Below are 27,622 nucleotides of genomic sequence, written 5' to 3' on the forward strand. Positions count from 1 at the left end.
ACAGTGTGGGCTTCCCAGGGCCCGTGTGTGTGTGGATGACAGTCCCTTCCCTACCCCATCTCAGGGCAACCTTACTTCCTAGGAGGTGTGGGGTCTGCTCACAGAGGAGGTGACATTCCTTTCTCTACACACCTGGAAGCAAATCCCATCATCTCTAAGAGTCAGCAGTGTTCCTAGGCCCAAATAAGGCACAAAGGGCCTGCCCTTAGTAATTACTCAACTAAGATAAGCTGGTGTTATCATTGTTACTACTACTACTATTCTCACTTTCACAGGACCCTGAGCCTTGGGGCCGGGGCTGGGGCTGGTGGCTGGGACAGAGTCCGGACACTGTGAGGCCTGGAAGGCCCCAATCTGTCACCCATCAGCCCTGTGACCTTGGTTGGCCTTGCCAAATCTCAGTTTGTGCATCTGGAAAACAAGATTAACAATGAAATGCTGGAGACGGAGACCCTGGTTCAATTTCCGGTGCCTGCTTATGCAAAACAAACAAACAAACAAAAAGAACAACAAAAATCAATGAAGCCTACTCCGGACAGTTCCAGCCAGGATTGGGTAAGAAATGAGTATGGTCTGCAGTGAAGCTGCAACTCAGCCACTCTCTGAGAACACCTGGAGTAAACATTACCACTTGTGCATGGTTGATACTGATAGCAAAGGGCAGCCCAGGCCTGAGGCCCGGCACCCCGTAGCTGCTCGGCCAATGCCAGGGAGAGCTAAGCAAGTGGACGGCGCCCAGCTGGGTTCCGAGCCGCCCGGGACAGGGGTTAGCTTCGCGAGCCTGGGCTTCCCGGGCCGCTCAGTGGGCGCTCGGGCGCTGGTCTTGTCTGAGAACCGGGAGGCGGGCCGGGGCGGGACCCGCGGCTGCACGGCTGCCTGGGGTGATCCTGGCGCCCCGCCCTGTCCCGCCCTATTCCCACGGGCGGGTCCCGGGAGTCTTAAAGCGCCCCCGAGCGGCGCCGGGCCTCGGCCGCTGCCAGTCGCTGCCAGTCGCGCCGCCGCCGGTGTGCTCTCGGTGTCCTGGTCCTCGCTCTCCCCATCCTCCTCCTCGCGAGCCGCGCCATGGAGGCCTACCACAAGCCCGACCAGCAGAAGCTGCAGGCCCTGAAGGACACGGCCAACCGCCTGCGCATCAGCTCCATCAAGGCCACCACCGCGGCGGGCTCCGGGTGAGTGCGGGGGTGGGGGCGCGGGGCCTGGGGGTGCCCGGGCGGGACCCGGGAGCCATTTCCGGAGGCCACGGTCGCCCCGGGCGCGCCGCACGGTGCCACCACCAGGCGGTCGGGAGCATGGTCAGATGGCGGAGACGCACGGGCTCACGCCATGCAGAGCCCAGGCCCGGAGGCCTCTTCCGCCGGGCTCTTCCGTCCCTGCTGCCCGGGCACCACAAGCAAGTTCTGCCCCTCGCTGCACATACGGCGCTCGGGGTGTGCCTGGGAATCACAGAGCCGCATTCTCCGGCCGCGCGGGGGACGCCATCATTATTGCGCCCTCACCGAGACCCCTGCACGCGCGGCGCTCTTAATCCTTCCCCACATCCCCGTGCGGGCGCCAGTGGTACGTCCCCCCCCTTACAGATGGGGAAACTGAAGTTCAGGGTTTAAGCCTATTGCCCAAGGTTACACACGGCTTGTGCTGGGATTTGAGGCGACCCAACCTTGGAAGGCTTTTGTAGCCCCCTTACTCGGAGGGAGACTCTGGGTTCAAAGCTGGGTGGCAGGGACAGAGGCCGGTCCATCTGCCCACCTCCAACTACCCCTCCCACCGTCACCACCCAGCCTCCTGGCACCTTTGGGTTGGGGTCTGAGCTGGGAGGAGAGTGCTGAGATGGTTCGGTGGGGGAGGGGAGGGAGGATGGCGGGAGGAAAGTGGCCACGTGGGAAGCCCTTGCACCTAGCAGGAAGGGGAGGTCTGAGATCTGATCTGGGATGAGGGAGGTGGGACCTGAAAGATAGGTGAAGGAAGGACCTGGCCCAGGGCTCCAGAGGAGGGAATGAAGTCCTGGGGTTAGTGGCCCCGCCCTCCAAGGTCGTTTCCCCCAGCCCTACTGGCTCAGAAGGCGGATAAAACGACTCGCTGATCCTGAGGCGCTCCTCCAAAGATGGCCAGTTCCTGTGACAGTGATAATAGATGATAACTGGTTGAGAGTGAATTACTTCAGGGCCTGTTTCCTACTCTCTAAAATGGGACAATAATGGCACCTACCACACCACAGTAAGGGGTTGCGGGGGTTCAGGTGCCCCACTTGGAGCTCTGAGGTTTTGGTAGGTGGGGATAAGAAGTAAATTCTTTTTTCGTTCTGCAGGGTAAGTTCACTTCCTTTAAGAAACCTGGTTCCCTGAAGGAATTAGACTCCTTGAAGGTGGACACCATTTCCCTGCCGCCCTATCTGTGCACACTTTGGACCCCTTATCTCTCTTGGGTTAATACCAGTCCTGTTGTGTCCAGACCCAGCTCACTCCCAGTATGCCCTTCTCCAGCCTGGCACACAGTAGGTTCACACACCTTGTATTGCTTGCTTGGTACTGCCAGGTCAGCGACCTTTGGCCATTTCAAGGGAGTGGGGCGGGGGGAGTCATTCACCTTGCAGGGCCTTGTTGAGTCCTACTGTGTGCTAGGAGTGGTCAACCTCCTGGAGGATCTAGCTGGGGAGATGCAGCAAATACTGGACTAGCTAGTATCACATGTCTGAGCATCTCACGAGGTAAGATAAGATCTACAGTCAGTTATATGGTGGCTGAGCAGGTAAATAGGGGCCCCTGTAACAGAGAACATTCTTTATTGGTAATGTGTACTAATATTGTCTTATGCATTCTGAGAAAAGCCTGAGTCAGATTCTATTATATTCACATGTTATAAAACAAGAAACTGAGGCTAGTGTGCTTAGTGCCCAAGCTGATAATTGAGGGCTGTTCATACTGCTCATTGGGGGGCTTCAGTTGTCAGGAAGACTTCTTAGGTGGGCGGGCAAGGTGCATTTGTACCAGGCTGCAGAGAGTGGAAAGAAATTGGAAAGGGGGAAATCGGGTGCAGCAATGGTCACGGTATTAACTCAAAAGGTACTTTAGGGGGAATGAAATAATATTTCCAACTACAGAGAGGTTCCCAGAATGATCAAGTGAGTCCCCTGGGCCTATGTTAGGAACTAAACTCTGATAGCCACCCAAAAAGAAAATGATTCTGTATTTGGGTGGCAGAGAGTTACACCCATGTTTACATTGTAACGCCTTAGGGAGAAACTCACAAGCTCAGTAAGTATCCATTTGTAAAAGAAGAAAAGAAAACGTGTAAAATACAATGACTCATGCATGCTTTGTCTTGTGAGCGTGTATGTAAAAGATACAGGAAAGAAATATTTGAAGAATTCAGGAGGAAGTAGCATGGCTCTGCAACTCCTGTCACAAGAGAAGTTGTGAAAGGCATGTGCAAAGAGTATGTGTATGCACACAAATCAGTAAAGGGGAGAGTTGCAATAAGGGCGGTTTTCTGGTTTCTAGGGTGCTTGTGTTGAGGCCCACCTCAATGGGAGCCCCATTTCGTGGTGAGAAGCCTGAGTCCCAAGGTCCTGGCCCGTGCTTGGCTGCATTCACAGCCAGAGTGACCGTCCTTGGTACCAGGGATACTGTCGGAGTGGCCCCTTCTCTGGGGAGCTTACAACCCTGGTGGCAGAAAAGAATTTTGGCCAAATGCTGATGGCTGCCCACCAAGGTTGCCAGGCAGGTTTCTGGATTTAGTGTCGGTTTTCTGTATTGCTGACCTGGTAGGCAGTGGATCTCAACAGGCCCTGGGAAGTAACATTTCCTCCCCAGTCTGATGACACTGGTCCCTGTGTTGGGGGGGGGGGGGGGGGCGGGGGAATGGGTCTGGTGGTGGAGGGACAGCGCCTTCACAAAGGGCTCTTTGTTGAGGCAGCACCCACAGTGGCCAAAGCTTCTCTGGGGTCATGTCCATCCACGTGCCAAGGGGACTGTGGCAAGCATCTAGCTCCTCCAGGTTTTAATAAAAATGAAAACCTAGTGGCTTTCTCAGAAGTGGGCTGGATGCTGACGGTTGTGGTGAAGATTCCTCAGTTCTCACTTCCCAGGATGTCCCCACAGTCCTCAGGTTCCTCAGCGGATGCTGTCAAATCCCTGGGCCATTTGGATATGAATGCAGTTCTGCTAAATGGGGGGTATGTGAGTCTGTGATTTAATCTACAGCCCCGCTTTGGGAATTGCTGGTGAGTTTCATCCAGACCAGGAGCGCAATGCTCTGCTTGGAGGGCTGTGACCTTGTCAGAAAGACCCTTTCCTCCCAGAGCCTCGGTTTCCCCCTCTTTAAAGATGAAATTCGTTGATAAGTGGTGTGCAATGGGCGTCTCAGGAATGAGGCTAGGGACAGCAAGTGAGCAAGCTCTGGGGTCCATCATCTGCCATCAGTTTTACCTCACTGGTGGACTTTGAGACCTTGACATCGCAAAGTGGGGACCCTTCTCCCTTCCTCCTGCCTAGTTCTGGCACGCAGGAGATGCTTTAGCTGAGTACTTTTTTTTTTTTAATTTTTTTAATTTGTTAATTTAAAAAAATTAACAACAAACAAAAATATTAACATATCATTCCATTCTACATATACAATCAGCAATTCTCAATATCATCACATAGTTGCATATTCATCATTTCTTAGAACATTTGCATTGATTTAGAAAAAGAAATAAAGACAACAGAAAAAGAAGGAAAACGATAACAGAAAAAAAAAAGATTATACATACCATACCCCTTACCCCTCACTTTCATTTATCACTAGCATTTCAACTAAATTTATTTTAACATTTGTTCCCCCTATTATTTATTTTTATTCCATATGTTCTACTCATCTGTTGATATGGTAGATAAAAGGAGCATCAGACATAAGGTTTTCACATTCACAGAGTCTCATTGTGAAAGCTATATCATTGTTCAGTCATCATCAAGAAACATGGCTACTGGAACACAGCTCTACGTTTTCAGGCAGTTCCCTCCAGCCTCTCCACTACATCTTGAACAACAGGGTAATATCTACTTAATACATAAGAATAACCTCCAGGATAACCTCTCGACTCTGTTTGGAATCTCTCAGCCATTGACACTTAGTCTCATTTCACTGTTCCCCCTTTGGTGGAGAAGTTTCTCTCAATCCCTTGATGTTAATTCTCAGCTCATTCTAGGGTTTTTCTCAGTCCCTTGATGCTGAGTCTCAGCTCATTCCAGGTTCTCTGTCCCATGTTGCCAGGAAGGTCCACACCCCTGGGAGTCATGTCCCACGCAGAGAGGGGGAGGGTGGTGAGACTGCTCGTCGTGTTGGCTGGAGAGAGGCCACATCTGAGCAACAAGAGGCTCTCTTGGGGGTGACTCTTAGGCCTAGATTTTAAGTAGACTTGACCTATCGTTTGTGGGATTAAGTTCCATATGAACAAACCCCAAGACTGGGGGCTCTAGCTGAGTGCTCTTGACCCTTCATGAGCCCCTCCGTGACCCAGGACCTGGAGGTCTCTTGCAGCATGCAGGCCCAGCTTCCCTAGACACAGCACTGCTGCCCACGCCTGTCTCTCCTGTCGGGACCCGTAGCTCCCACCCCGACCTGGCTCTCACTGAGGGAGGAGCCGACGCGACTGAGATTGCCCCTGCAGCAGCCTTAGCATTTCCTAACTCAATCTGTAGACACCTGACTGCCCTGCAGTGACACATTCTTTGTCCGAGTGACCTCTGAACTCAGCAGGGCTGACAGTCAGTGTTTCTTGAAGCTGTGAATGAGGTGCAGCCCACTGGTTAGGGTCATTGCTTCCTGTGAACTCTGACCGCTCTCCAGTCCCTATGGCAGCTCTGACCCCTGGACTTTTCCTTTGCTTAGTCGTGCCTATTTTCACCAGAACCTGCTTCTACAAAATCAGGAATGCCCTTACTGCCAGAGAAGGTAGTTACCTGGCCAGAAGACTCCCTACTAGGTCCAGAGACCCCTCTGAGGGCAGGGAGCTACTCAGAACTGAGTTCTCAGCCAGCCTCTGCTCTGGGCCCTGCATGTGTAGGTAATGTCCATTTAGAGTCGGGTGGGAAGTGATGGGAGCTAGGTGGTCCCACCAGCAGCTGCGTCTGCCACTTTGGACTTCTTGCTCAGAAGTTGGCTGCGTTCATGGGCTGAATACAATCTCTGAGGGCTGCACAACGGGTGAGGAAGTGTGGGACACCAGAGAATATCCTCTGGGCTCTCTTAGCACTTTTTTCTTCTTTTATAAAACAGATTTTTAACAGCTTTATTGAGGTGTAGTTTAGGTGCCATTTCCATACAATTCAGTGATTTTTAGCATGTTTACAGAGTTGTGCAACCATTCCCACCCCAACATCCCACATTCCCGCCAGCCCCAGACACCCATTAATCTCCTTTTTGTCTCTATGGGATTTGCCTTTTCTGGATATTTCATATAAATGGAATCATGTAGAATGATGTCTTTTGGGTCTAACTTCTTTCATTTTGCCTAATATTTGAAGGGTCATTCATTTGGAAGCATAGAGCAGTACTTCATTTCTCTTATTGCCAAATAATGTTGCAATTTAAGGATCTACATACCACAATTTGCCATTCACCAGTTTTTCTGAGCATTTTGCTTTTGGCCTAGCTCTACTGCTGGCAGGCTGTGTGACCTTGGGCAAGTCACTTCCCCTTTACGAACCTTAGCATCCTATCAAAATAAGGAGGCTCTCTGAGAGTAATAAGAACTAAAATTTACTGGGCAATGGCTATTTTTGTGCACTGAACCAAGCTCTTTACATACCAACTACCTCTTTCAGTCAGTTTCTGTTGTCTCCATTTTATAGTAAGGAAATTGAGGTTCAGAGACATGACTTTCCCCGGGTCCTGCAGTGAGGACCCATCACATATTCATTTGTGTCCTCTGTTTGTGCCAGGTGCTGTTCAGACCTGAGGGGACAATAATGAAAAGGTGCAAAGTCTCTGCCTTCTCAGAGCTTGTCTTGCAGTAGGACCAGACAAGCAAAAAATAGCCACATATATATAGATGCATTACATAGATTCATTCATATATGGATGAATCTTGAAGACATCATGTTGAATGAAATAAACCAGACACAAATGGACAAATGCTGTATGATGTCACGTATATAGAATTACTAGAATAAGCAGATTTGTAGAGACGGATTCAATCACGGGGTTCCAGGAGCAGGGGTAGGGTCGGGAATAGGGAGTGGATACTTAATGGGTACAGTTTCTGTTTGGGGTAATGGAAGAGTTTTGGTAATGCATAGTGGTGGTATATGGCAGCACAACATTGTGAATTGTAATTAATACCACTGAATTGTATACTTGAAGGTCGTGAAAATGGAAAATGTTATGTTGTTAAACATGTTTAACATTTTATGTTAAAATAAAAAAAATTTTAATTACCACACACCGTCAGGTGGTTACAAGTGTGAATGAGGGATGGTCAGGGAGAACTTCTCAGAGGAGGTGACACAGGAGCTGAAAAAATTGAGAGAAAAAAACAAGCTGAGGTCTTGCTTCAGAGGTTCAGGAGCTAACTTGGGCAGTTTGGGGAGCAAGAAGAAGAAGGGCTGCTTCTGAGTTTATTTCTGCCCTGGCATTCTGGAATTCTCTCCAGAGTAGTTTTTAAAAGAAACTTATACCTAAAAAGTATATAAATAATGCATATATATTATAAACAATGAGCCTTACATGTACCTACCACCTGCCTTCAGAACTAGGACATAACTAGTACGTTAGAAGGCTTGTGCTCCTTACTTCCCCCTCCTATAAATTGTGCCTTATCATTCTATTGTTTTCTTTATAGTTTTATGACATTTGTAGACATTCATAAATGATACATTTGGTTTTCTCTGCTATATAGATCCTTTTGCAATATGCTATGTTTGTGAGATAATGTTGATGTTGGGTTATAGTGTTCACTCATCATCACTGCTGTATAGTATTCCATTATATAAACACTTTGCAAATATTCTATTCTATCAGTGGACACTTGGTAGCTCCTAGGTCTTGCCATTACAAACAATTCAGGGGACAGTCTCATGCATGTTTCCTGGCACATGCCTGTTGGCTTCTCTGTGGGTATTTTCCTGCAAAGGGAGCTGCTGGGCCTTAGGGAATAAGCATCTTCAACTACTACTTTGATAATGGTTAAAAGATTACTCAAATGTTCTATTTCTTCTTGAATCAGGTTTAGTAAATTATTTTTTTCCTAGAAATTTTCCTGTTTTCAAATTGGTTGACATCAAATTATGCAGAGTTTACGTTATCTTTTTTGGGGGGATGCATGGTCCTGGAATCGAACCCAGGTCTCCCGCATGAAAGGTGAGCATTCTACCACTGAACCACCCGTGCACCCCTACATTATCTTTTTAATTTCCAATGCATCTGTACTTATGCCCCATTTTCTATTTCTTTTTTTCCCCCATTTTCTATTTCTAATATTGCCTTTCTCTTTTCTTGATTGACCTTATCAGAAATTTGCTGAATTTTTGACCCTTTTTGTTGTTGCTGTTGTTGTTTGTTTGTTTTTATTTTTTTTCCATCCATGTGAGTATCCCCCCTTTTTTTTTTGCATGGGCAGGCACCAGGAATCGAACCCACATCTCTGGCATGGCAGGCAAGAACTCTGCCTGCTGAGCCACCATGGCCTGCTGTTGTTTGTTTTTAAATAACTTGCTCTGGCTGGAATTATTTTTATTGTATATTTGGTCCCTATCTCATACATTTCTGTTCTCTGTGATCTTCTTTCTCAAAAAGCTCACCTCTGCTTTTCTCACATTTCAAGTTGAATCTTAGCTATTGCTTTTCAACTTCTGTGTTTTTTACTTCTTAGGGTACTGATTTCTTCTCCATAACATATTTTCTTCTTCTTTTGTATTTTTAAGCACTGGAAATTGCCTCAGTGAGGCCACTCACTGTAGATGCTCGGCCTCCTGGTTTGTTCTTGTATTGAGAAGCCGTATGCCAAGACTCCTTGTGACTTGGCTCCATGGTGTATGGGAAGGGGGCACTTTGTTAATTGTAGTTTATACCCATCATCTCTTGAAGAAGCCCCATCAGAGAGGTGAGGGATGTTCTCTGACCTTTCCTTTCAGGGAAAATGGTGAGCAGGTAGAGTGAGCACTAAGGGGGACGAGCAGAGGCCTTCCCGGCAATGGGATGTCTGTCTGTCGTCACAGAGGTGGGGGAGGTCTTTGAGAAACGTGATTTGAGGCCTCACTCTAAGCCGAGAGCATTTCCTTCATAAACTGAGCTAGTAGGGACTGTTAATAAGTGGCCTGTTCAGGCCAAGGGCAGGGCTTTTTTTAACAGGTTGTCAAGGTCTTTAACCCCAGTGCATTGCAAAGTCTAGTACATGGGAGAAGTTGAGAAATAAAGACTTACTGAGAATGAATGAAGTTAAAACAGGTGCTGCGTTTGGAGTGATAAGTCGGTCCAAAATAGTAGGATAAAGCACCCTTTAGCCTCCATCTCAGCCGAAGTGGAACATGTCAGCCAGGAGACTGAGCAGTTCTTTATTATTCAGACAATGACATGGGTGTGTCAGGGTCAGGACCTCTACCTGCAGTTGTCAGGCCCTGGGCAGGCTAGAGTTGCAGGAAAGCTCAGGCCCTGAAGCCACTGACTGTATATGATTTGGGTGCCCACAACCCTCTAGTAGGCTGACCTTGAAAGTAATTATGACCTGTGTGCTCAGTGCTTCAGTGTTTATAGAGCCTTATCAAAATCTTTGGCTTTCTTCCCTTTTCTCTGACCTGTGGCCCGGGTTGGTGTGTATGGCGTGGGGGGAGTTGCAGGCACTTGGCAGCTGGGCCCCCCCCAATGGAGAGTGCTGGTTAGTGGTGGCCTGAGCCCTTTGCAGACAGTAGCCCATATCCCCATCCCTGGACACTTTGCTTCCACGCCCATCTGGGGTGGAGTGGAGAGGACACTAAGGAGCCCTATTTGGTAGGTTTTTACTTGGTGGATAGGAAGAGCGCTCCAGGGGCATGGCCAGACGTGTGTTGTATTGCAGGTCTGCCTCATGTGAGCCTGGCAAAGGGAGGGCTTAAAATCAACTCCTTTTCCTATTTCCTATTTATTTTCCCATTTCTGATCTCTTCCCATAGGTGACCTTCTCCCTGCCCTCCGTCTGCGCTTCCTGGGTCTAGGCAGACTTCTGCCCGGGCAGGAAGCCCTGTCTCCCCAGACCCCCTTCCCGGTAGCCAGGTGGAAATGGCCCCCTGGGGTTTTGGGGTGGGCGGGGCAGGCACAGCCTTGTTGTCCTACTTTCTCCGACGAGCAGTTCCGCCCAGTGTCCGCCCACAAACTTCTCTGGCCCTTCCTCATAATAGGGGGACAGCTTTTGAAACAAGGTCCCTCAGGCTTGGGCCTGTCCTAAGAAGTGGGAAGGGCAGCTCTGCCTGACAGGTGTTATTGGGATAATCGCCAACTCAAGTGAAATTCGGCACTGGGGACAAAGGGATTAGAGTCCTGCAGTCAGAAGGTTTCTCGTTTACATTTCCTCACCTCCCTCTTTCAGGTGTAGTGTCTTTCCCCCATGACCGGGAGTTCATAGAAATGGTTAAGTATAAGGTGGTTGTGTGCCGGGAGGGTACTAAACCAGCATGGACGGTTCTCTGGATTTCTCTACTAACGTGTCTGCGCTGGAAGTGACTCACCCCTAACCTGATGGGGGTGCCATCTGGGTCAGGGGAGGCGGAGGCTCACGCGAGTCTCGGCGCTGCATGTGCCCTTGGGATTGGGCATGTATGAGTGTGCAGGGTCCCAAGAGGCCGGGGTCAGCAGCATCAGAGGGTGGAGCTAAGCTGCATGGATGGGGAGGCTGGAGGCACGTGCCCTGAAGCTGACACCCTAACAAAACCGAGTAGACCAGGGGCTTCAGGGTTAGCCAGGGTTTGCAGCTTGCCCTGCCTGGAACCCCAAACTGGGGCCAGGAGCTGGATTAATCCAGTGGGTCCTAAGAGACCTGGACGAGTCTCATCTCTGAGACACAATTACCGCACTTTCCGTTGTTAATTCCTTTGCCCAATAGCTGTTCAAATAACTAATTGTGCAAATATTGGAACAAGAGGCTAAAAGAAGGGGTCCCCCACTCCAAGGCCCCGTTCCAGCCCTTATCCATAGATAGAAAGGACTTTTATTTTTACATGGTCGTAACCTTTGTAGACAATGAGATTGTGTTTTGCTTTTTAAATTCTGCACCCAAGCATGTTTTCAGGTTGCTACATCAGTTCCCAAAATGTCCGTTTAAAAAAGCTGCCGAGCCCAGGATGCAGTTAGAAAGCCCAAAGGCTAATTTTTCAGACTACCAAACTCATATGTTGAGGTTGCTGGGGGGGTGGGGGCGTGGAAATTCTGTGAGCCTCAGTCCCTTACACACTGCCCCCCTGGGCTCAGTGGACCCAGCCCTCAGGGGACCTGGGAGGACAGGGTGCCCCTGACGGATGGACAGCGTCCTGGGTGGTCCCACCCGTTGGGACATAGCTCACTGACGAGTGGTAGAGGCCCCATGGCTCCCAGACCCTCCTCTTGGCTATTGAGTCCTAATAGGAGCCACGAGGTGAGCCTCCAGCCCAGCCCAGCTGTCCCCAGCCACAGTGCCGTCTTCAGCGGGGGCCGAGGGAGCGCCCCTGCCCTCAGGATGGGTGTGCTCTGCTCTCTCCTGGGCCCCTCCTTCCCCCTTACTCTAGTCCCATCCCAGAATTTTTCAGTTCCTATGATTCTGGGGGTCTGGGCTGGTGGCCCCTAGGGTGTTCCAGCCCCTGGCCAGCTCAGACCCCTGGCCGCCCACAGGCAGCAGGAGCCCCTGAGAAGCCAGCTAAGGGCTCGCCTTAGTGCTGGCACCCCAGGTCCTTGTGCGGGCCCTGGTGTGTGCATGACGCGTGTGTCTGTCCTCTCTCCCGGGCCGCAGCCACCCCACGTCCTGCTGCAGCGCCGCGGAGATCATGGCTGTGCTCTTTTTCCACACCATGCGCTACAAGCCGCAGGATCCCCGGAACCCTCACAACGACCGCTTCGTGCTCTCCAAGGTAAGAGCCTGACATCCGGCGGCCCTCGTCCTGGGACTGGCAGGCGCCCTGGGACGCTGAGAAGGTGCTGGCAGCCAGTACTGTTGAGGAAACCTCCCCAGGTCTGGTCCCAGCCCTGGTTTACCCTTCCCAGGTCCTTCTCCACCTGCCCGTCCTAGAGCCTGGCTCTGTGCTGACACATCCAGTGAGCTGAGCCTGAGCTAAGGAAGGAATGTATAAATTAAAGGGTTACGTTTCCAGGGAGCCCAGGGGCATTAACAAAGTTTTGCCCACAGGAACGGGATTAGGGACAATGACACTGGTCCTCCAGGTCTTCTGACATTTTGTGGTGTTTGTTGCCAGGAGTTGGTCCAGCTCTGGGGTACAGCTTTGTGGCTTCCCGCACACCAGCCCCCCGAGCCACGGCTTGCCCCCAGCTCCGGCTGGACAGCAGGGTTTTGAATGGGGTACCCTGTCTGTCCTTCCACATGAGTGTCACAACCACAAGCCATGCTGCAGGGGACTCCAGGCACCCCAAACTCCACCTACTCCCAAGCCTGGCTCTGTGACCTCTTGGTCTCCCAGGGCAGACATTAGAGCTTAGAAGTCTGTCCAAGTCCATTCGTGTGCCAGAAGCCAGGGATTAGGGCGGCCGGCTGCCTGCCTGCTGGAGTTCTGGCCTGTCTGGTTGCACAGCTGTGCTCCCCCGGCACCTGTCCCCGTGCTGGCTTGGCCTCAGCTGTGGGAACTTTGGGCTGAAAACCAAGAGGCTAAAGAGGGATGAAAAGAGGGCAAGTGGCCTTCACTTGGTTCCTCCCCTGAAATGGAGATCCTGCCTGGCCGGCTGTGCTGGGCCCCAGTTTTGGTGTGTGGTGGGAAGAGCCCCCAGGTATCGGCTCCCCCCCCGACCCCTCCTTTCTCTGGCAGGGCCACGCTGCTCCCATCCTGTACGCGGTCTGGGCTGAAGCCGGCTTCCTGCCCGAGGCGGAGCTGCTGAACTTAAGGAAAATCAGCTCTGACTTGGACGGGCACCCAGTCCCGGTGAGTACACCCCCACAGGCTTTGCAGGTCTCTGTCTCTACTTCCTGTTTCCCAAGCGGGCAGGGAAGTTGAAGGTGATGCAAGGCAGAGAATGCAAGATGAGGAAGGAAAGAATGGGCGTTTTGGGGGCAAGTTGCATACACTCCATTCTGGTGCTAAAGTGGGGGCACCTCCCCCCGAGCACTGAGCACCCGGCTTCCCTTTCCTGCTGGGCTGCCCTGACTGCACAGCCACAGCTCGGGAGGAGAGGCTCATTGAGGGATCAGAGGAGGGTACAGTAGGATGCTGGCAGCTCCTCAGAAAGGGGCCACAGTTTGCTCCTCAGAGGCATCCCTGTAAGTGTTCGGAGTTCACGGGTTGCAGTGAAAACTGTCAGCCCCCAGTGTGGACACCAGCTATGGCCAAATGTCCTATGTCAGTTTTGTCATGAATTCTCCCAGCCACCCTATGAGATGGGCCATGTGGGCCCCGTTTACAAATGAGAGGACTGACGCTCAGAGGTTCAGGCCCTGGTCTGAGCTCCCAGCTTGCATGGACAGAGCTGGGACGTGGTTCTTCCTCCACCAAGACCACATGAGAGCTCACACCTCGGGCAGAGGCCCCCTGGACAGGAGATGTGCCCCGAGCCTGCCCCACTGGGTCCCGGTGAGGGTGAGGCCAGGATCCTGGGAGGCAGGGAGGGGCGCACATGGCTCCTTCTTCTCCCCTGTGAGTAACTATGACCCTCTCTTGTGACAGAAACAAGCTTTCACGGATGTGGCCACTGGCTCCCTGGGCCAGGGCCTAGGGGCCGCCTGTGGGATGGCCTACACGGGCAAATACTTCGACAAAGCCAGGTAACACCCCCAGCCCCAGGCACCTCCTCTTGTCTGCCTGGCTAACATGTGTGGCCTGTTCTGTTCTCTCAGAGACCCACTAAGGCTGGTACCAGGACCAGCCCCTCTTTCAGCTGAGGAAACAGGCTCAGAGGAGTTAAGGGGCCTGCCCAGAGTCTCCCAGTAGTGAGGTGGGCCAGGTTTGCACCCGGAGCCCGTGCCCCTAATGTGTGCTGTAGGGCCAGAGTCAGTGTTCAGATCCCAGGCTGGTCTGGAGGCCAGGCTAGGGAAAGGGCCTGCAGGGTGGCACCCAGGGGCTCCACACAGGCAAGGTGGCCCGGCAGCTTTGCTAGCAGGGGTTGTCTTCGCAGCTAGCGGCCTCCCTGCTACTCTTTGAGACCCTGCTGGCAGGTGAAGGGCCTCAGCCAGGGCTGTCCTGGGGCTGGACAGTGCATGGAGGTGTGGAGGGAGCTGTGGGCCTCCGGAGGACAGGTGGCTGCCAGAAGGGAGCCCGATAGGTGCTGCCCCACGCTGAGCACCTGCCGTGTGCGGGCTGCTCCTGCGGGGAGGAGGGGCTGCTCCCCAGGAGGTGGGCTGGGCTGGGAGGCCCTTCCACATGCCCTCAGGCCTGGGTCTCTGGGCCCGGGTCTCCGGGCGTTTGCCCTCAGTCTCTGGCTGAGCTTTGGGCAGGCTCAGTGATACCTACAACTGATTCACTGTGAAGTGAAAAGAGACAATTACAAAGAATGGGATGTATGTTTAAGAGCATGTTATTTGACACAAAACCAGAGATGTGAGTTAATCATTTTCTACAGTTGCTTGAAATAATTCCCTATAGAGTGTCATTTCCTGATCCTAAAATAATAGAACAAGCCAGTGTGGGAAGAAGGGGTTTAGGCGGGTCCACAGAGCCCAGAGTGGCTTGGGACAGAGGTTGGCTAAGGACCTCAGATGGCATCTGGGGTGCAGAGCACACAGAGGTTATCAGCCTGGGCCAGGCGCTCCGAGGTGACACCTGATAGAGCAGGCCTGGCTCTTCCAGCCCCCACCAGGGAGCTGACACCAAGCTGGCTCCCTTTTCACTTTTAAGTGGTTTTTTTTTTTATACTCTAAAATACGAGCTGTTTTGAAAACTACTGAAAGACATTAAAAAGAACTCACGTTTCCCTCATTCTCAATTACCCCTTCCAGATTTAAACTTCACTGACAATGTATTTCATTCATGTTTAATATGGAAAACATCTTACGAATTGGTAATCATAGTATTTATACAATTTTATATTTTGTTTTTGTGGTTTTTTTAAATCAAAATACTATATCATGAACATTTTTTTGCATTAACTGCCAAGCGATTTGTAATGATTGTGTAATATTCTGTTTTATGCCCTGCCACCATCCATCTAGCTGGGCCTCTGTTGTTGGACATTTAAGTGGCTTCCAAGCAGCTCTGCCACAAACATGGACCCTCCTATTCATGGTAGTTCCTGACTGTAGGCTTTTACAGTCCCCACCCCAAAATCTTAACTGCTCCAGGCACTGCAGAGCCTCAGAGCTCACCCCAACTGCTGCAGGGGTCCCTTTCCTGGTTACAGGCCCTTCCCCAGCGTCTCCCCTGGGCGCCCTCCTGTCCTGAGCCTGGGGGCCACGGCCCGGCCAGCCTAGTCCCAGGTCTCAGCCTGAGTCCATGCTGGGGCGCCACTCCTGGCTCTCAGCCCCAGTCCTACTTCCCGGGAAGTGGGTGTGGGGTTAGGAAAGCAGCCAGTATGCTCCTCTGGAATCTCTTTCTGGAGAAATCTCTTCCCCGAGGGCCTCTCTGGCACAGCCCCCTCAGGGGTCTGCTGCCAGAGTACAGGACCCAGTTAAGCCCAGTCCGATGGGGCCTCTGTGAAGTGTGAACCCTGAGACCACAGAGGGGAAGGCTCCAGGCAGGGGGTGATGGGGGAGCCCTCCCTGACCTCGTGGCCGTGGGAGTGCTGTGCCAGCAGCCCCTGGCTGGCTGTCTCCAGCCTCTCCCTCCTCTTCCTCCCTGTGCCTTGGCCCTGCAGCACAGGGGCCTGGAGCCTGGACTGCTGAGCCTGCAGCCAGGTCATGGCCCTTTGCCTGCAGCACCAGGAGGGCAGTTGGGCCTCCTGATCCCTTCTGGGCACCATCCTCACTCCCTGGGGCCAGACAGCTGGACACGAGGCAGGAAAAGGAAGAGTCCTAAGTCCTACCCACTCCTCACCCTTCTTGCCTTGCTAGATAGAGCAGCAGGGTGAGTGGAGTCTGGGCTGGGACTCCGCTATTTCCCAACAGCCTGACCTCAGACAAGTCCCTTGACCTTTCTGACCATGTTTGCTCTCCTGTGTTGGAAATAACAACTGCATTCCTAATGGAGAGGGTCCCTCTGCACAGGATGAGGCACCAGCCTCTCCAGAGCCCCTGGTGAGAAGAAACCTGCCCAGTGGATGGGGCTATTGCTTTTATGCCGCTGCTCCTCAGCCACCCCCACCCCGCACCCCTCCAGGGGCCGAGGTCAGCGCTCCTGAGTTGGTCTCTCTGCCTCTAGCCCCACCCCTTCACTCTACCCTCCCCCAGTGCCAGGGAAGCTTCCATCCACTGGGGAGTTTTTTCCAGGATCAGTGTTCTTACCCTTGAAAAGCTCATAGTTGCCTGTGTTGAGGGGAGGAGAAGTTCCCTGGGGTGGGGAAAGGGCCGGGCCCAGCCCCAGCTTAGACACCTGGTGGTGACCAGTCATCGCAGCCCTGAAGTGTCCCCTGGGTACTCACCCCCCCACCTCGAGGCCCTCCTGCTCTGGATGCTGCTTGGAGCGTGTGACAGCAGCAGTGGGGTGTGGGCCTCAAGGCCCCCCTTGCCCTCTGGCCCACCCAGCAAGTTCCCAGAGCTCCCCAGCGCTCCTGGTCCTGAAAGGGTGATGGGAGAAATAACCCCGTGCCAGTAGTTTGCCTGCTCATCCACTCTTCACCTTCCTCTTGCCGTATCAACCCCCATTTTTCTGGCTGTTGTTGGCCGGGTCCCCGTTGTCTTAGAGCTATTTTCTTGGCAGCAGCATCTCTTTCAGGAGCTCCTGGCAGCTTCCTTCACAGCCACTTCCTTCCGGGCTTGTGGCCTTGGAGATCCGATGATGCGTCTGCCCGTGTGAATGCCATCTGCCCCTCACTTCTCTCGCCCAGAGAGCTGGCTCCTTTGGGCAGGGGGGGCTGGGGGTATGAGGGGCCCAGGGGAGAGGGGCGCCCCTCAGCCCTCGCCCCTCTCTGTCCGCAGCTACCGCGTCTATTGCATGCTGGGAGACGGGGAGCTGTCAGAGGGCTCTGTGTGGGAGGCCATGGCCTTCGCCAGCATCTACAAGCTGGACAACCTTGTCGCCGTTCTGGACATCAACCGCCTGGGCCAGAGCGACCCGGCCCCGCTGCAGCACCAGGTGGAAGCCTACCAGCGGCGCTGCGAGGCCTTCGGGTGAGTGCAGGCCTGTGGCCGAGCGTGGTCCCGGCATGGGAAGTTGTCCCCATTAGAAGCATCACAGGAATTAGGAGCAGAACCCCTATCTAAAGATGGTCCCCAGGAATTTCAATTCAACAGTTTTGAACTGGTCATTTGGACCTCACGTGGCCAGTCAGCCACCACGGTGGATTTGTGGGCTGGGGCCCCGTTATCATGGGTTTTTTTTTCTGGGCAAACCACGGTTGTGTGGCATGTTCTCAGCGCTTCCACATACGCCATCTCATCAGTCCTCACGCTGCTCCTGGGGGAGAAGGGAAGGGTCAGCACAGAGGTGAATGGGGCTCACTCAGTGAGGCGGAGGCAGCTATTGAGGGGTTTGCAGATGTGATCCCCCACATCCCGTGAGGATTAACAGGCTCCCTCACCTAGTGAAATGGGAGTTAGGGCTTTTCAGAGGTCCCCTTGGGCCTTGAATAATGATTGTGAGTTCGGAGTCATATGTTATAGAACGGGGAGGTGGATCTGGTCCCCTCCCCAGCCCCCAACACAAACCTCTCTGCAGTTGGGGTCCCAAAGAGCCCAGACCCCCAGGGTCGTTCTTGAGGGAGCTGTGGATTCTGAGCCTAGAGGTGGGGTGGGCTGGCCCCCACAGGGCTTTGAGGGCCTCAGGCCACCAACGCTGCCCTTTGTAGATAAGTCAGTGCGTGTAGGGACGCCAAACTGACCGAGGAAATTTGAGGTTGATTGTGGTAACCAATTACCCAGTAGACGGTTTTATTAACTCTGTTGGGCAAAGTTTCTCAAGAACCTCCCCAAGGCCACATGGGCCCCGGGCACTTGGCATCTAACCCCACAGAGCTCCTGGAGCCCGTGACCTTGTGGCTCTGGGACCAGATTCTGTCAGTTAAGTCCAGGCTCCCCGCTGACTAGCTTTGCGACCTTGAGCAAGTTACTCGACCTTCTGTGACTCCACTTACTTATCTATAAAATGGGCAATAACAGAGCCCCCCTGTAGGGTTGAGGTGAGGCCTGAGTGGGTTAAAATGTGTAGGGTGCTCAGCACACCAGCTGCACAGAGTGAGTGCCTGGGTGGGTAAGCTGCTATTTCTATTTATTATTAATATTCCCGAAAGAGTCCCAAAGGACTGCTTTAAAGAGAAAGGTTGTCCTGCTCCTGCTCTTCTCTTCAGCATCTATGAAGTGTTCAAATGTGTCTCCTAAATAAAAATCGGACCAAAAACTCATCAAGAATATAATAGTAGACAGATTCCAAATCCAGTACACTATCCCAAAATATTTCTTCATAGGAAATGAATAGATCAGGAATGAAAGTGGCAATAAATGAACTAAGCTTTGAATGACTTAGGAAAGAGGAGGGAAATGAGTTCAAAGGCAAGCGAGAGGAAGTAAAATAACAAGGAGAGAGAGAGAAAAAAATAAAACCCAAATTGGAAACAGGAATGTTTTAGGCTTCCTAACTCTTACAGCTCTTTTACAGATCAGCAGCTGTGAGTTGAGCGAGGGCAAACCCTCCCCCACCAGGTCAGACCTTTCCCTGGGCATGGCCCCTTCCTGTTATTGAGTTCCCAGCCCCCTTGCCCTTGCCCCGTGGTGCCATGCTCCTGCTTTCTCTTCCCAGCTGGCACACCATCATCGTGGACGGACACAGCGTGGAGGAGCTGTGCAAGGCCTTTGGCCAGGCCAAGCACCTGCCAACAGCCATCATTGCCAAGACCTTCAAGGGCCGAGGGATCACGGGTCAGTGTGCAGCACCCGCCTCCCCACCCCTACCCGGCACTGTGCCCTGGGCTCACTGGGGTGGGATTGGCTAAGAGGCTCAAGCCCTTTTCCATTCCTTATGGCTCGGGAAGCACAGTCTTTGGTTGCCTTACTGAGCGCACCTGGGCTCCGGAGGAGGGGAGCAGGAGATGCCAGGCTCCCTGCCTTCAGGGCTCCCCTGCTCCTTGGAGACTGAGGGCCATCCTCGCTTGCTTACAGGCAGGACTGGCCTGGAGCAGCCGTATTGTGTGGGGCCGTAAGGGAACCGGCCTCCAGGAAGAGGATAGCAGGAACTTATGTTTTCTGAGTGCCGAACCCTATTGCATCCTCCTAACCACCCTGCAGGGCTGGGCTGTGTCGTTTTGCGGATGAGGAAGCAGGCTTGGTGAGGTTGAGTTGCTCAGGGGACTCAGTGGTCAGTGAAGCTGAGCCTGGATTTGAACCCAGGCTCTAATGCTAGCCTTGAAGCACCAGGCTGAAGAGGGGCTTGGGGAGGGCCTGTGGGTAAGGAGGCAGGACAGTGGTGTGAGAGTCCTTGGCTTCCCCACCCTGGCTGGGGCACTTTGTCGTTTCCTTGGCAACCCTAGCTGTCTGCTCTAAGCTGGAGGTCTGATACTGAAAGCTCCAGGACAACCTGGAAACTCAGTTTCTCCCCTCAAAGGTGAAGAGGGTACTCCTTGAGTGACGGAAAAGCACTTAGCAGAGGCCCATGTGGCCAGGGAGAGTCTGAGAGGGGCTTCCTGTGCCAGGCATGAGAAGATGCAGGCATAAATTGTTCCCCGGGACCCAGGATCCAGACCCCCAGGGCTGGGCTGGCTCCCACCCATTTAAAGGTTGGGAAATGGGGCCAGAAGTGAGTAGGGAGTTGCCTGAAGACACAGGAGTCTTGGGGCACTAGGGCGCCTAAATCCAGTCCCTGCGGCATATGTCCTGGCCCCCACCCACCTCCCAGGGGCCACGGCTCCCTCCACCTGTGGGGCTCCAGACGTCCGCCACGGCTGGGAAGACGGTGGTGTGGCTTTTCCAGGTGGGGCAGGTGTCGAGGCGAGCACTCTTGGGGGCCCCAGGCTGTCACAGCCTCGGTGCTGCTGCTTGGCACAGACCCCTCAGGTGTTGCACCCCATGTGGGATCTCTGGAAACCTTGTGACAGTCTGCGGGCTGTTGGAGGTGCCTGGTCCTTGGCTTTGCCTGGGCTGTGGTGACCTACAGGGATGCTAAGCAAGGCACTTTGTTGGGGGGGGGGCACGCCTGGGTGCCACTTACACATCCAAGTCTGCTGCTTGTCGATGCAGCAGCAACCCCGGTTGTGCTCACTCTGTTCCAGGCCTGTTTCCACTTCTGATTCCCCAAATCCCTCCCCGCCCAGCCAGCAAACTCTGTGCAGGCTTGAGGTAGGGGGTGACCCAGGAGAATGGGAGATGGCAGGTGGGGGATGCTGAGGCCAGAGCATGCTCCCCTCCCCACTCACTGAGCTCCTGGGTACCAGGCTGCTATTGAGTAGGTACCTGTGGGAGTCCTGCTCCTCCTGTCTCCCTCTAACAGCCCCCCCGCAGTGCCTAGCAAGGGGCTCTGCTCATCCCGCCCTCACCAGGTGGAGGGCCACCCCCTGGAACACCTTCCTGGCCCATCAGAGAGCTTCCATCTTACTTGTCCCTCTGCCCTCCTGAATTGTACCTGCAGGGGTAGAAGATAAGGAGTCTTGGCACGGGAAGCCCTTACCTAAAAACATGGCTGATCAGGTTATTGAGGAAATCTACAGCCAGATCCAGAACAAGAAGAAGATCCTGGTGACTCCCCCGCAGGAGGACGCCCCCATGGTGGACATCTCCAATATCCGCATGCCCACCCCGCCCAGCTACAAAGTTGGGGACAAGGTGCAAAGTTGGGCCTTACTTTTCTGGACTAGCTGGAGGTGGGGTGGCCCATAGTCTGACTTCCAAGGCTGGGGCCAAGATGTACATTCTGGAGGCTGGGGAAGGGGGCGGTGGGCTTTAGCTGGGAAGAGAGGGAAGCCTGAAGCATCTCCATTGTGACCACTACAAATGGAGGAAGTCCAGTATAGCTGATACGAATTATTTTTAGAGGAATTATTTTTAGAAGTCAGTGAGTTCAAGGTCTGAGGCTAAGTTCATCTGAAGCTGCTACCAGCTCTTTCATGGGGATAGCCAACTCTGGAATTATCTCCCTTTGACAGGTCAGAAGCATAGACTCAGAGTTACACAGTAAGCCACTGACAGAACTGGGCCCAAAGCCCAGGGCACCCAAGCCCCTGCATCCCTGGTTCATCAGGGGCCCCCGCCCCATGTAACCTCATTGATAAACAGTCCTTCGTCAGGCTGTCTGATACCCAGGGCCTCAGTTTACTCCCCTGCAAAGTGGGGTGAGCTCACTGGCCTCTACTTAGGCGGTTAGGGAAGGTGGGATTTTTAGGGCATCTTTTGTCATTTGGACAACTGATCCCGAACAGGTGGTTCCAGGAATCCCTAAGACATTCATTGTAGATGTCCTCTTGTGCCACCCTACGGAAGTTAAAGGTTTCACAGGACCTTCTGCTATGGAGATTGTTTCTCCTGCCCGGAATTTTGTCCTTCTCCCTCAATGATGTGGCCTCCCAGAGGCTGGTCAGGCTCCTGGCCTAGGGGTGCTCAGAGCACCTCCCCACTGTGCCTGCTCAGCCTTCCTGCCCCCCCCCACACAGATCGCCACCCGCAAGGCCTATGGGCAGGCCCTGGCCAAACTGGGCCACGCCAGCGATCGCATCATCGCCCTGGATGGAGACACGAAGAATTCCACTTTCTCAGATCTCTTCAGAAAGGAGCACCCAGACCGCTTCATCGAATGCTACATCGCTGAGCAGAACATGGTGGGTGTTGGGCAGGCGGGGGGGTGGGGGGCGGTCCCAGGCCTGAGGGGGAAGGGGAAGGGCTGAACTGTCCTCCTTGGAGGAGGTGAGGCCATGTGCCCACTGTGGGCCAGCCTTGGAGACCGCAGGAGCAGCTGGGACCCAGAATTGACTCTTGACCTCAAGTAGCCACAGTGGATGGGGTATCACACCCAGGTAGACAAACCGGGGAGCTGAACAGGGCTGTAAGCTGCGTGCAGGAGGAGCTGCGCCTAGGCTAAGGGTGGTGGTGAATGGACCGTTCTGGGGGAAAAGGGCCTTCTGAGTAGAGAGGCAGGCATAGCACGGAGGCTGGAACTGGGGACCTTTTATGCACAAGGCTCTAGGCCCCCACCCTGAGGGATGGCAGATGGGAAACTGTGGGCTCTTGACATGCATGCAATTTGGGGAGCAGCCTCTTGTCAGTAACTATTAATGGTCAAATACGGAATGTTTTGTCCTGTTTTTCACAATATCCCCTTCTCCTGCCCGAGGTGCCCGGCCTGGCTTGCATGCCTCTGGGGATAGGGAGCGGCCTCACTTTGCTGTCTCCCTGGCTCTAACGTCCACAGTCCTTCCACCTTAACCTAAAATTGTCTCTCTGTGGCCCCTAGTCGTGCCAGCTGGAGGGCCAGGAGTCCAAACCAAACTGGCAGGATGTGGGGGCTGGGAAGGCCCCCAGGTGCCAGGAAAGGGAGCTCATGTCAGCTGTGGGTTTGGGAGCCATGGAGAAGTAGATGTAGAGCCCATGACAGTACTCGGTGCCTCCAGCGGCGGACTTGGGGTTGGGAGCCCTGGGCTCTGCAGAGGTCTGGCTGCTGGCCAGGGACACGGGGGAGCAGGGACTTTCAGAAGCCCAGGAAGGATGGACCATCTATGACCAAGCTTTATTCCCCTTCTCTGGGAAAGGGTTTGGCTGTGGCTAGGGAAAAACACCTTCCCCAGGAGAATAGTTCTGAGAGGACTTTGACACGGGTATTTCGAGTTGCAGGGGCGTGGTGTTTAGAAACAGGTGCAGCAGAAGTCCCGCACAGGTGGAGGGGTGTGAGCAGCTAGTCACTGGGACTGCAGACCCCTCCCCGCTGCCCCTTCCAGGGCTGAGCCTGCCCACCCCGCCCCCAGGTGAGCATCGCTGTGGGCTGCGCCACGCGCCACCGCACAGTGCCCTTCTGCAGCACCTTTGCAGCCTTCTATACGCGCGCCTTCGACCAGATCCGCATGGCCGCCATCTCCGAGAGCAACATCAATGTCTGTGGCTCCCACTGCGGCGTGTCCATCGGTCAGTCTGTGCCTATAACTTCCTGCGGCCCTGGGGACCAGGAGGAGGAGGGTGGGGCAGGGCCGGATTCCACTCCCCAGCCAACGGCCGTCGTTTCAGTGTGTCCTTCTCCACCCTCCAGGGGAAGATGGGCCCTCCCAGATGGCCCTGGAGGATCTGGCCATGTTTCGGTCACTCCCCATGTCGACCATCTTTTACCCGAGCGATGGCGTCTCTACGGAGAAGGCGGTGGAACTAGCAGCCAACACAAAGGTTGATCAGCCGTGGCTGTTCGTTCTTTCTCGTGCTGGCAGCTGGCAGCTGGCGCTTCCCAAGGGGGCGGATGCGGAGGCCAGCATGGAGGCACAGAGCTGGTCATCCCCTGCCCCCGGGCAGCACATCCTGACCTTGCCCCTGGTGTTTGGGCAGCTTGTGGAAGTTAGACCCGGGGAGGCAGTTAGAGGCCACCGTGACTGCCGCTTGCTAGATGTTGCCGAGTGGTCACCACACTCTTTCCCACCGAATCCTGCTCGCCTCTGCCAGCGGACACCTGTCTGCCCTTCCTGCAATGGGCTCTCTGACACAGTAAAAGGGGCTAAGCAGCCTGGTCCAGATCAAGAGCAGCAGACAAGCTGCAATAGACCAGAGAGTGGTTTGCATTCTGAGGGCAGGGGCAGACCAGGTGCATTCTCGGGGAGCAGTCCATCTGCCTGGTAGGAAGGTCATTTTCACTCTGAGGCTGCCAGAGCCACTGGGCAGTTCTCAGGAGGAGTGTTGAGGGAAGTACAGCCTGTAGAGGGCTATGAAGTTCTTTTTCCTTGCTAGAAGGGTATCTAGGGCGAGGTGAATGACAGAAACATCCCCATAGGGATGACAGGGCAGAAGATGCTTGCAGGGTGGGACGACGCCGCTCTGCGAGGCTGGGTGTGCTGTGTCCTGTGGTCCTCAGTTTCCCTGTTCCATCCCAGGGCATCTGCTTCATCCGGACCAGCCGCCCGGAAAACACCATACTCTATAACAACAACGAGGATTTCCAAATTGGGCACGCCAAGGTCAGTGAGTTCATGCCCAGGGACCCCACCGAGCCAGCCTGGACAGGAGTTGGGGCTTGCTCCAGGCCGCCAGTCCCTGAGCCTCACCGTGCCTTCTGTGTCTCCCCCAGGTGGTCCTGAAGAGCAAGGACGACCAGGTGACCGTGATAGGGGCTGGGGTGACCCTGCATGAAGCCGTGGCCGCTGCTGACCTGTTGAAGAAAGGTGAGGAGGGTAGGACCCCCAAATCAAGTGCTGACCACATACTAGGTCCTGGGGGGGTTGGGGGAGAGGCTCAGCTAGTCAGAAGCTGATAGTAGTTTGAGCCACGCTCTGAATGGTCACAGTGTACCCAGCAGGGTGCTCAGTCCTGGGGCTGCAGAGGCCACCAGCCCTGGCAGGCGAGGCACCCTAGCATGGTGGTCAGGACCGAGGCCCTGGCACCAAGCGAGGGTTTAAACTGGGGCTCACCCAGGCTCTAGTTAGGTGAGTTATTCCCTAACACCGTGCCTCGGTTTTCCCATCGATAAAATGAAAATGCTGTCACCTTCCCCATGGGGATCCTGGGGATCCAGTGTGGCCCAGCACCCTGATAGCCCTCCCTCGTCAGCTGCTGACACTGCAGGGGACAGCCACAGAATCACAGTGGAGGCCCCATTTCACCTGTGCTCGACAGCAAGCAGAGGCAAACAGGGGTGGGCAGGATGGTCTTAGGAAAGAACCTCAGGGGTGAGCGGGAATTGAGCAAAGTAGGGGGCAAAGAGCAGCCCAGGCAGAAGGAATGGTGCATGCAGAGCTTCAGGAGCTGAAGACAGAGTGGGGAGGGGGGAGCACCTGTGGGGCCCTGGCAGCCCCGAGCAGGGATGCGGTTTTATCCTGAGATCCAGGGCGGGCAGGGTTTGATTTATCCTGAGGAGGCCATCCGGCTGGGTCTTTGCCTGACCCCTCGGCTTACCTGTGGCTGCAGTCCCCTCCCCATACATCCTTGCCTTAGCCCTTCCTCCGGCTTCCCCTTTCTCTTCGAAGGTGTGCTGGGGCGGGTGAGGGAGAGCCGCTCACGGTCCACACATTATCCCGACGTGATGTTTGGACTGTACGCGGCACCCAGCTGGCCCTGGGAGGCAGAGGAGGAGGAGGGGCACTCAGTCTTCCTGGGTCAGACGCTCCCCAGGCAAAATGACAAACGGGGTAGATCAGGAAGGCTCCCCAGAGGAGGTGGTGAGTGTAGAATACAGAGGACACAGGGTCACAGATAAGCAGAGGAGGAAGGCCAAGCCGTGGGGGGCTTTGATAGGCCTCAGGAGCCCCCACCCAGGGGTCCCACTGAGGGCAGACCAGCCCTGTCCCCTCAGCCATGCCCCTCTGCCTTCTCCCCTCGCAGACAAGATCAACATTCGCATATTGGACCCCTTCACCATTAAGCCCTTGGACAGAAAACTCATTCTTGACAGCGCCCGTGCCACCAAGGGTCGGATCCTGACGGTTGAAGACCACTATCCTGAAGGTAATGGGGAGTCTGGGGGCGAGAGTAGGGGGCAGGTGGGTCAGGAGAGGGCTGGGGAAGAGGTGGGGCTAGAGAATCTGAGGGCCAGACAGACCTCCCATTATCCCAGGAGGGTGGCTGTGGCGCCCCAACTTGGCCTCTTAACAGGCCCTGGGCTTGGACCAGCTTTGAGCACCCTTCACCTCCCAGGAAGCCAGTGAGGAGTCCCACCTTGCCGCTAAGAGTAGGAAAGGTGGGTTATGTCGTACAGAATCAAAACTAGGAGAGATCACTGAATGCCTGCCTTTTACAAGTCCTTCACAGAGCAGCACTGTACAAGTATGCACCATCCCCTCCTCCTAGGAGGCCCGGGGGAGATGGGCTTAGACTCTGGGGCCAAGTGCAGGTGCTGGCTGATTGATGGCAGCTCACAGGTGGGTTTATTTACAACAACAACAACAAAAAAAGGAACCGGATTGATTGGTGTGTGCCGCGGCTAAGAGAGTGGATAAGGGTAGTTTTATGCCATCTTTACCACTGTTGGCTTAGGGTATAAACTCAGGCTGGTTCAAAGGGCCGGGAGTCAGCCAGGGGCTCTGGGGACCACCCGCTGCTCGCCTTGAAGCTGCATCCCCTGACTCACACACTCTCCTTTACCCAGGCGGCATAGGTGAGGCAGTGGCGGCTGCAGTGGTGGGTGAGCCTGGTGTCACTGTCACCCGCCTGGCCGTCAGCCAGGTTCCGAGGAGTGGGAAGCCGGCGGAGCTGCTGAAGATGTTTGGCATTGACAGAGATGCCATCGCAGAAGCTGTGAGGGGCCTTGTCAGCAAGGCCTAGGGGTCCACGAGGCTTATGGGGTGCCGGTTGGGGGATGTCTACACATTCCAAGGGCTTCTGGTTAAGGTGCCCAAAGACGTACTGAAAGGAGTAGTAAATATATGTTTGGAGAAAAATGAGTCAGCCTCTGAGATGTTTTTTTCCATAGTGCGGATGCTGGTTCTGGGGGAGAAGGGAAGAGGAGGAGTAGGGTGACTGGCACCCATAGCTCAGAGCCGGTACTTGGGCAGCCTAGGGCCCTCTGGAATCACCTTCCCCTGGGCCCGGCATCTTCCCTCAACCATCAGAGCTGCTGCTGCCCCCCACGCACTACTGAGTTACCTCTTCCTTAGCCAGTATGGTCCTGAGGGAAGCTGGGGAGCTTCCTTGCTGTCTGGAAGCATCCAGGCCCCTCAGGGTGGCCTGACCTTGCCCCAGGTCCCACAGCCCTGCAGTCAGAGGTCTCCTCTGGTCAGGAGGTTCATTTGTTCCATGTCACCTCCTTACGTCTTAACCAGGGCAAAGAAGCCAGGGCAACCCCTGTCCTGGGAGGAAGGCGATCCTCTGGCATTGGAGCAGCAGGTGGTGGAGAAATAAGAAGAGGGCCCAGCCGCCACCCAGCACTGTAGACCAAATGTCCTCAACCACTCCTGTGCAGAGCTGCACCCTCAGCCTATTAAAATGCACGTCCCTGGGCCTTGCCACTGGGGTCTGGCCCTGATGTCACAGCCAAGTGCTACATAGGTGTGAGAGTTCCAGCATCCCGCCTACTGCTGCTGCTCCCAGGTGGCGTCCCTCATTCCATGGCCACATCTTTCTTCTCCCCTTGCTGGTCTAGTGCCCAGAGCAGGAGTTGGCCCTGCTTGCAAGGTCATCTGCATGCAAAATTGTCCAGGCCTAGGGCCAAGGCCTGGGCCGCTGGTGGCCTTCCTAGGAAACCCTCAGAGCTCTTGGGGAGGACAAGACATTTGCAGATATGTCCTTTCATCCACCCAACAATCCGGACAGAGTGAACCAGTTAAACCCAAGTTCAGCAAACCGCTGCCCACTTAG

The 27,622-nt window shown here is 54.2% G+C and overlaps 1 protein-coding gene across 2 annotated transcripts; it reads left to right on the forward strand.

Moving 5' to 3' along the window:
• Positions 1-933: 933 nt before the first annotated feature.
• On the forward strand, positions 934-26,709 carry TKT (transketolase). Of its 2 annotated transcripts, none has more exons than XM_077128999.1 (14): positions 934-1,169; positions 11,927-12,044; positions 12,951-13,064; positions 13,803-13,900; positions 17,144-17,335; positions 18,960-19,078; positions 20,781-20,974; positions 21,799-21,963; positions 23,104-23,260; positions 23,382-23,512; positions 24,208-24,291; positions 24,402-24,495; positions 25,652-25,774; positions 26,415-26,709. In XM_077128999.1, exons 1-14 carry the CDS (start codon positions 1,063-1,065, stop codon positions 26,588-26,590), a joined length of 1,872 nt encoding a protein of 623 aa, XP_076985114.1. In that variant the 5' UTR covers positions 934-1,062; the 3' UTR covers positions 26,591-26,709. The 2 variants fall into 2 exon arrangements, with proteins under 2 accessions (XP_076985114.1, XP_076985115.1); XM_077129000.1 differs by lacking the exon at positions 934-1,169 and adding an exon at positions 3,953-4,219.
• The last annotated feature ends 913 nt before the right edge of the window (positions 26,710-27,622 follow it).

Source organism: Tamandua tetradactyla, chromosome 15 (genome assembly GCF_023851605.1).
Source record: "Tamandua tetradactyla isolate mTamTet1 chromosome 15, mTamTet1.pri, whole genome shotgun sequence".
Classification (NCBI taxonomy): domain Eukaryota; kingdom Metazoa; phylum Chordata; class Mammalia; order Pilosa; family Myrmecophagidae; genus Tamandua; species Tamandua tetradactyla.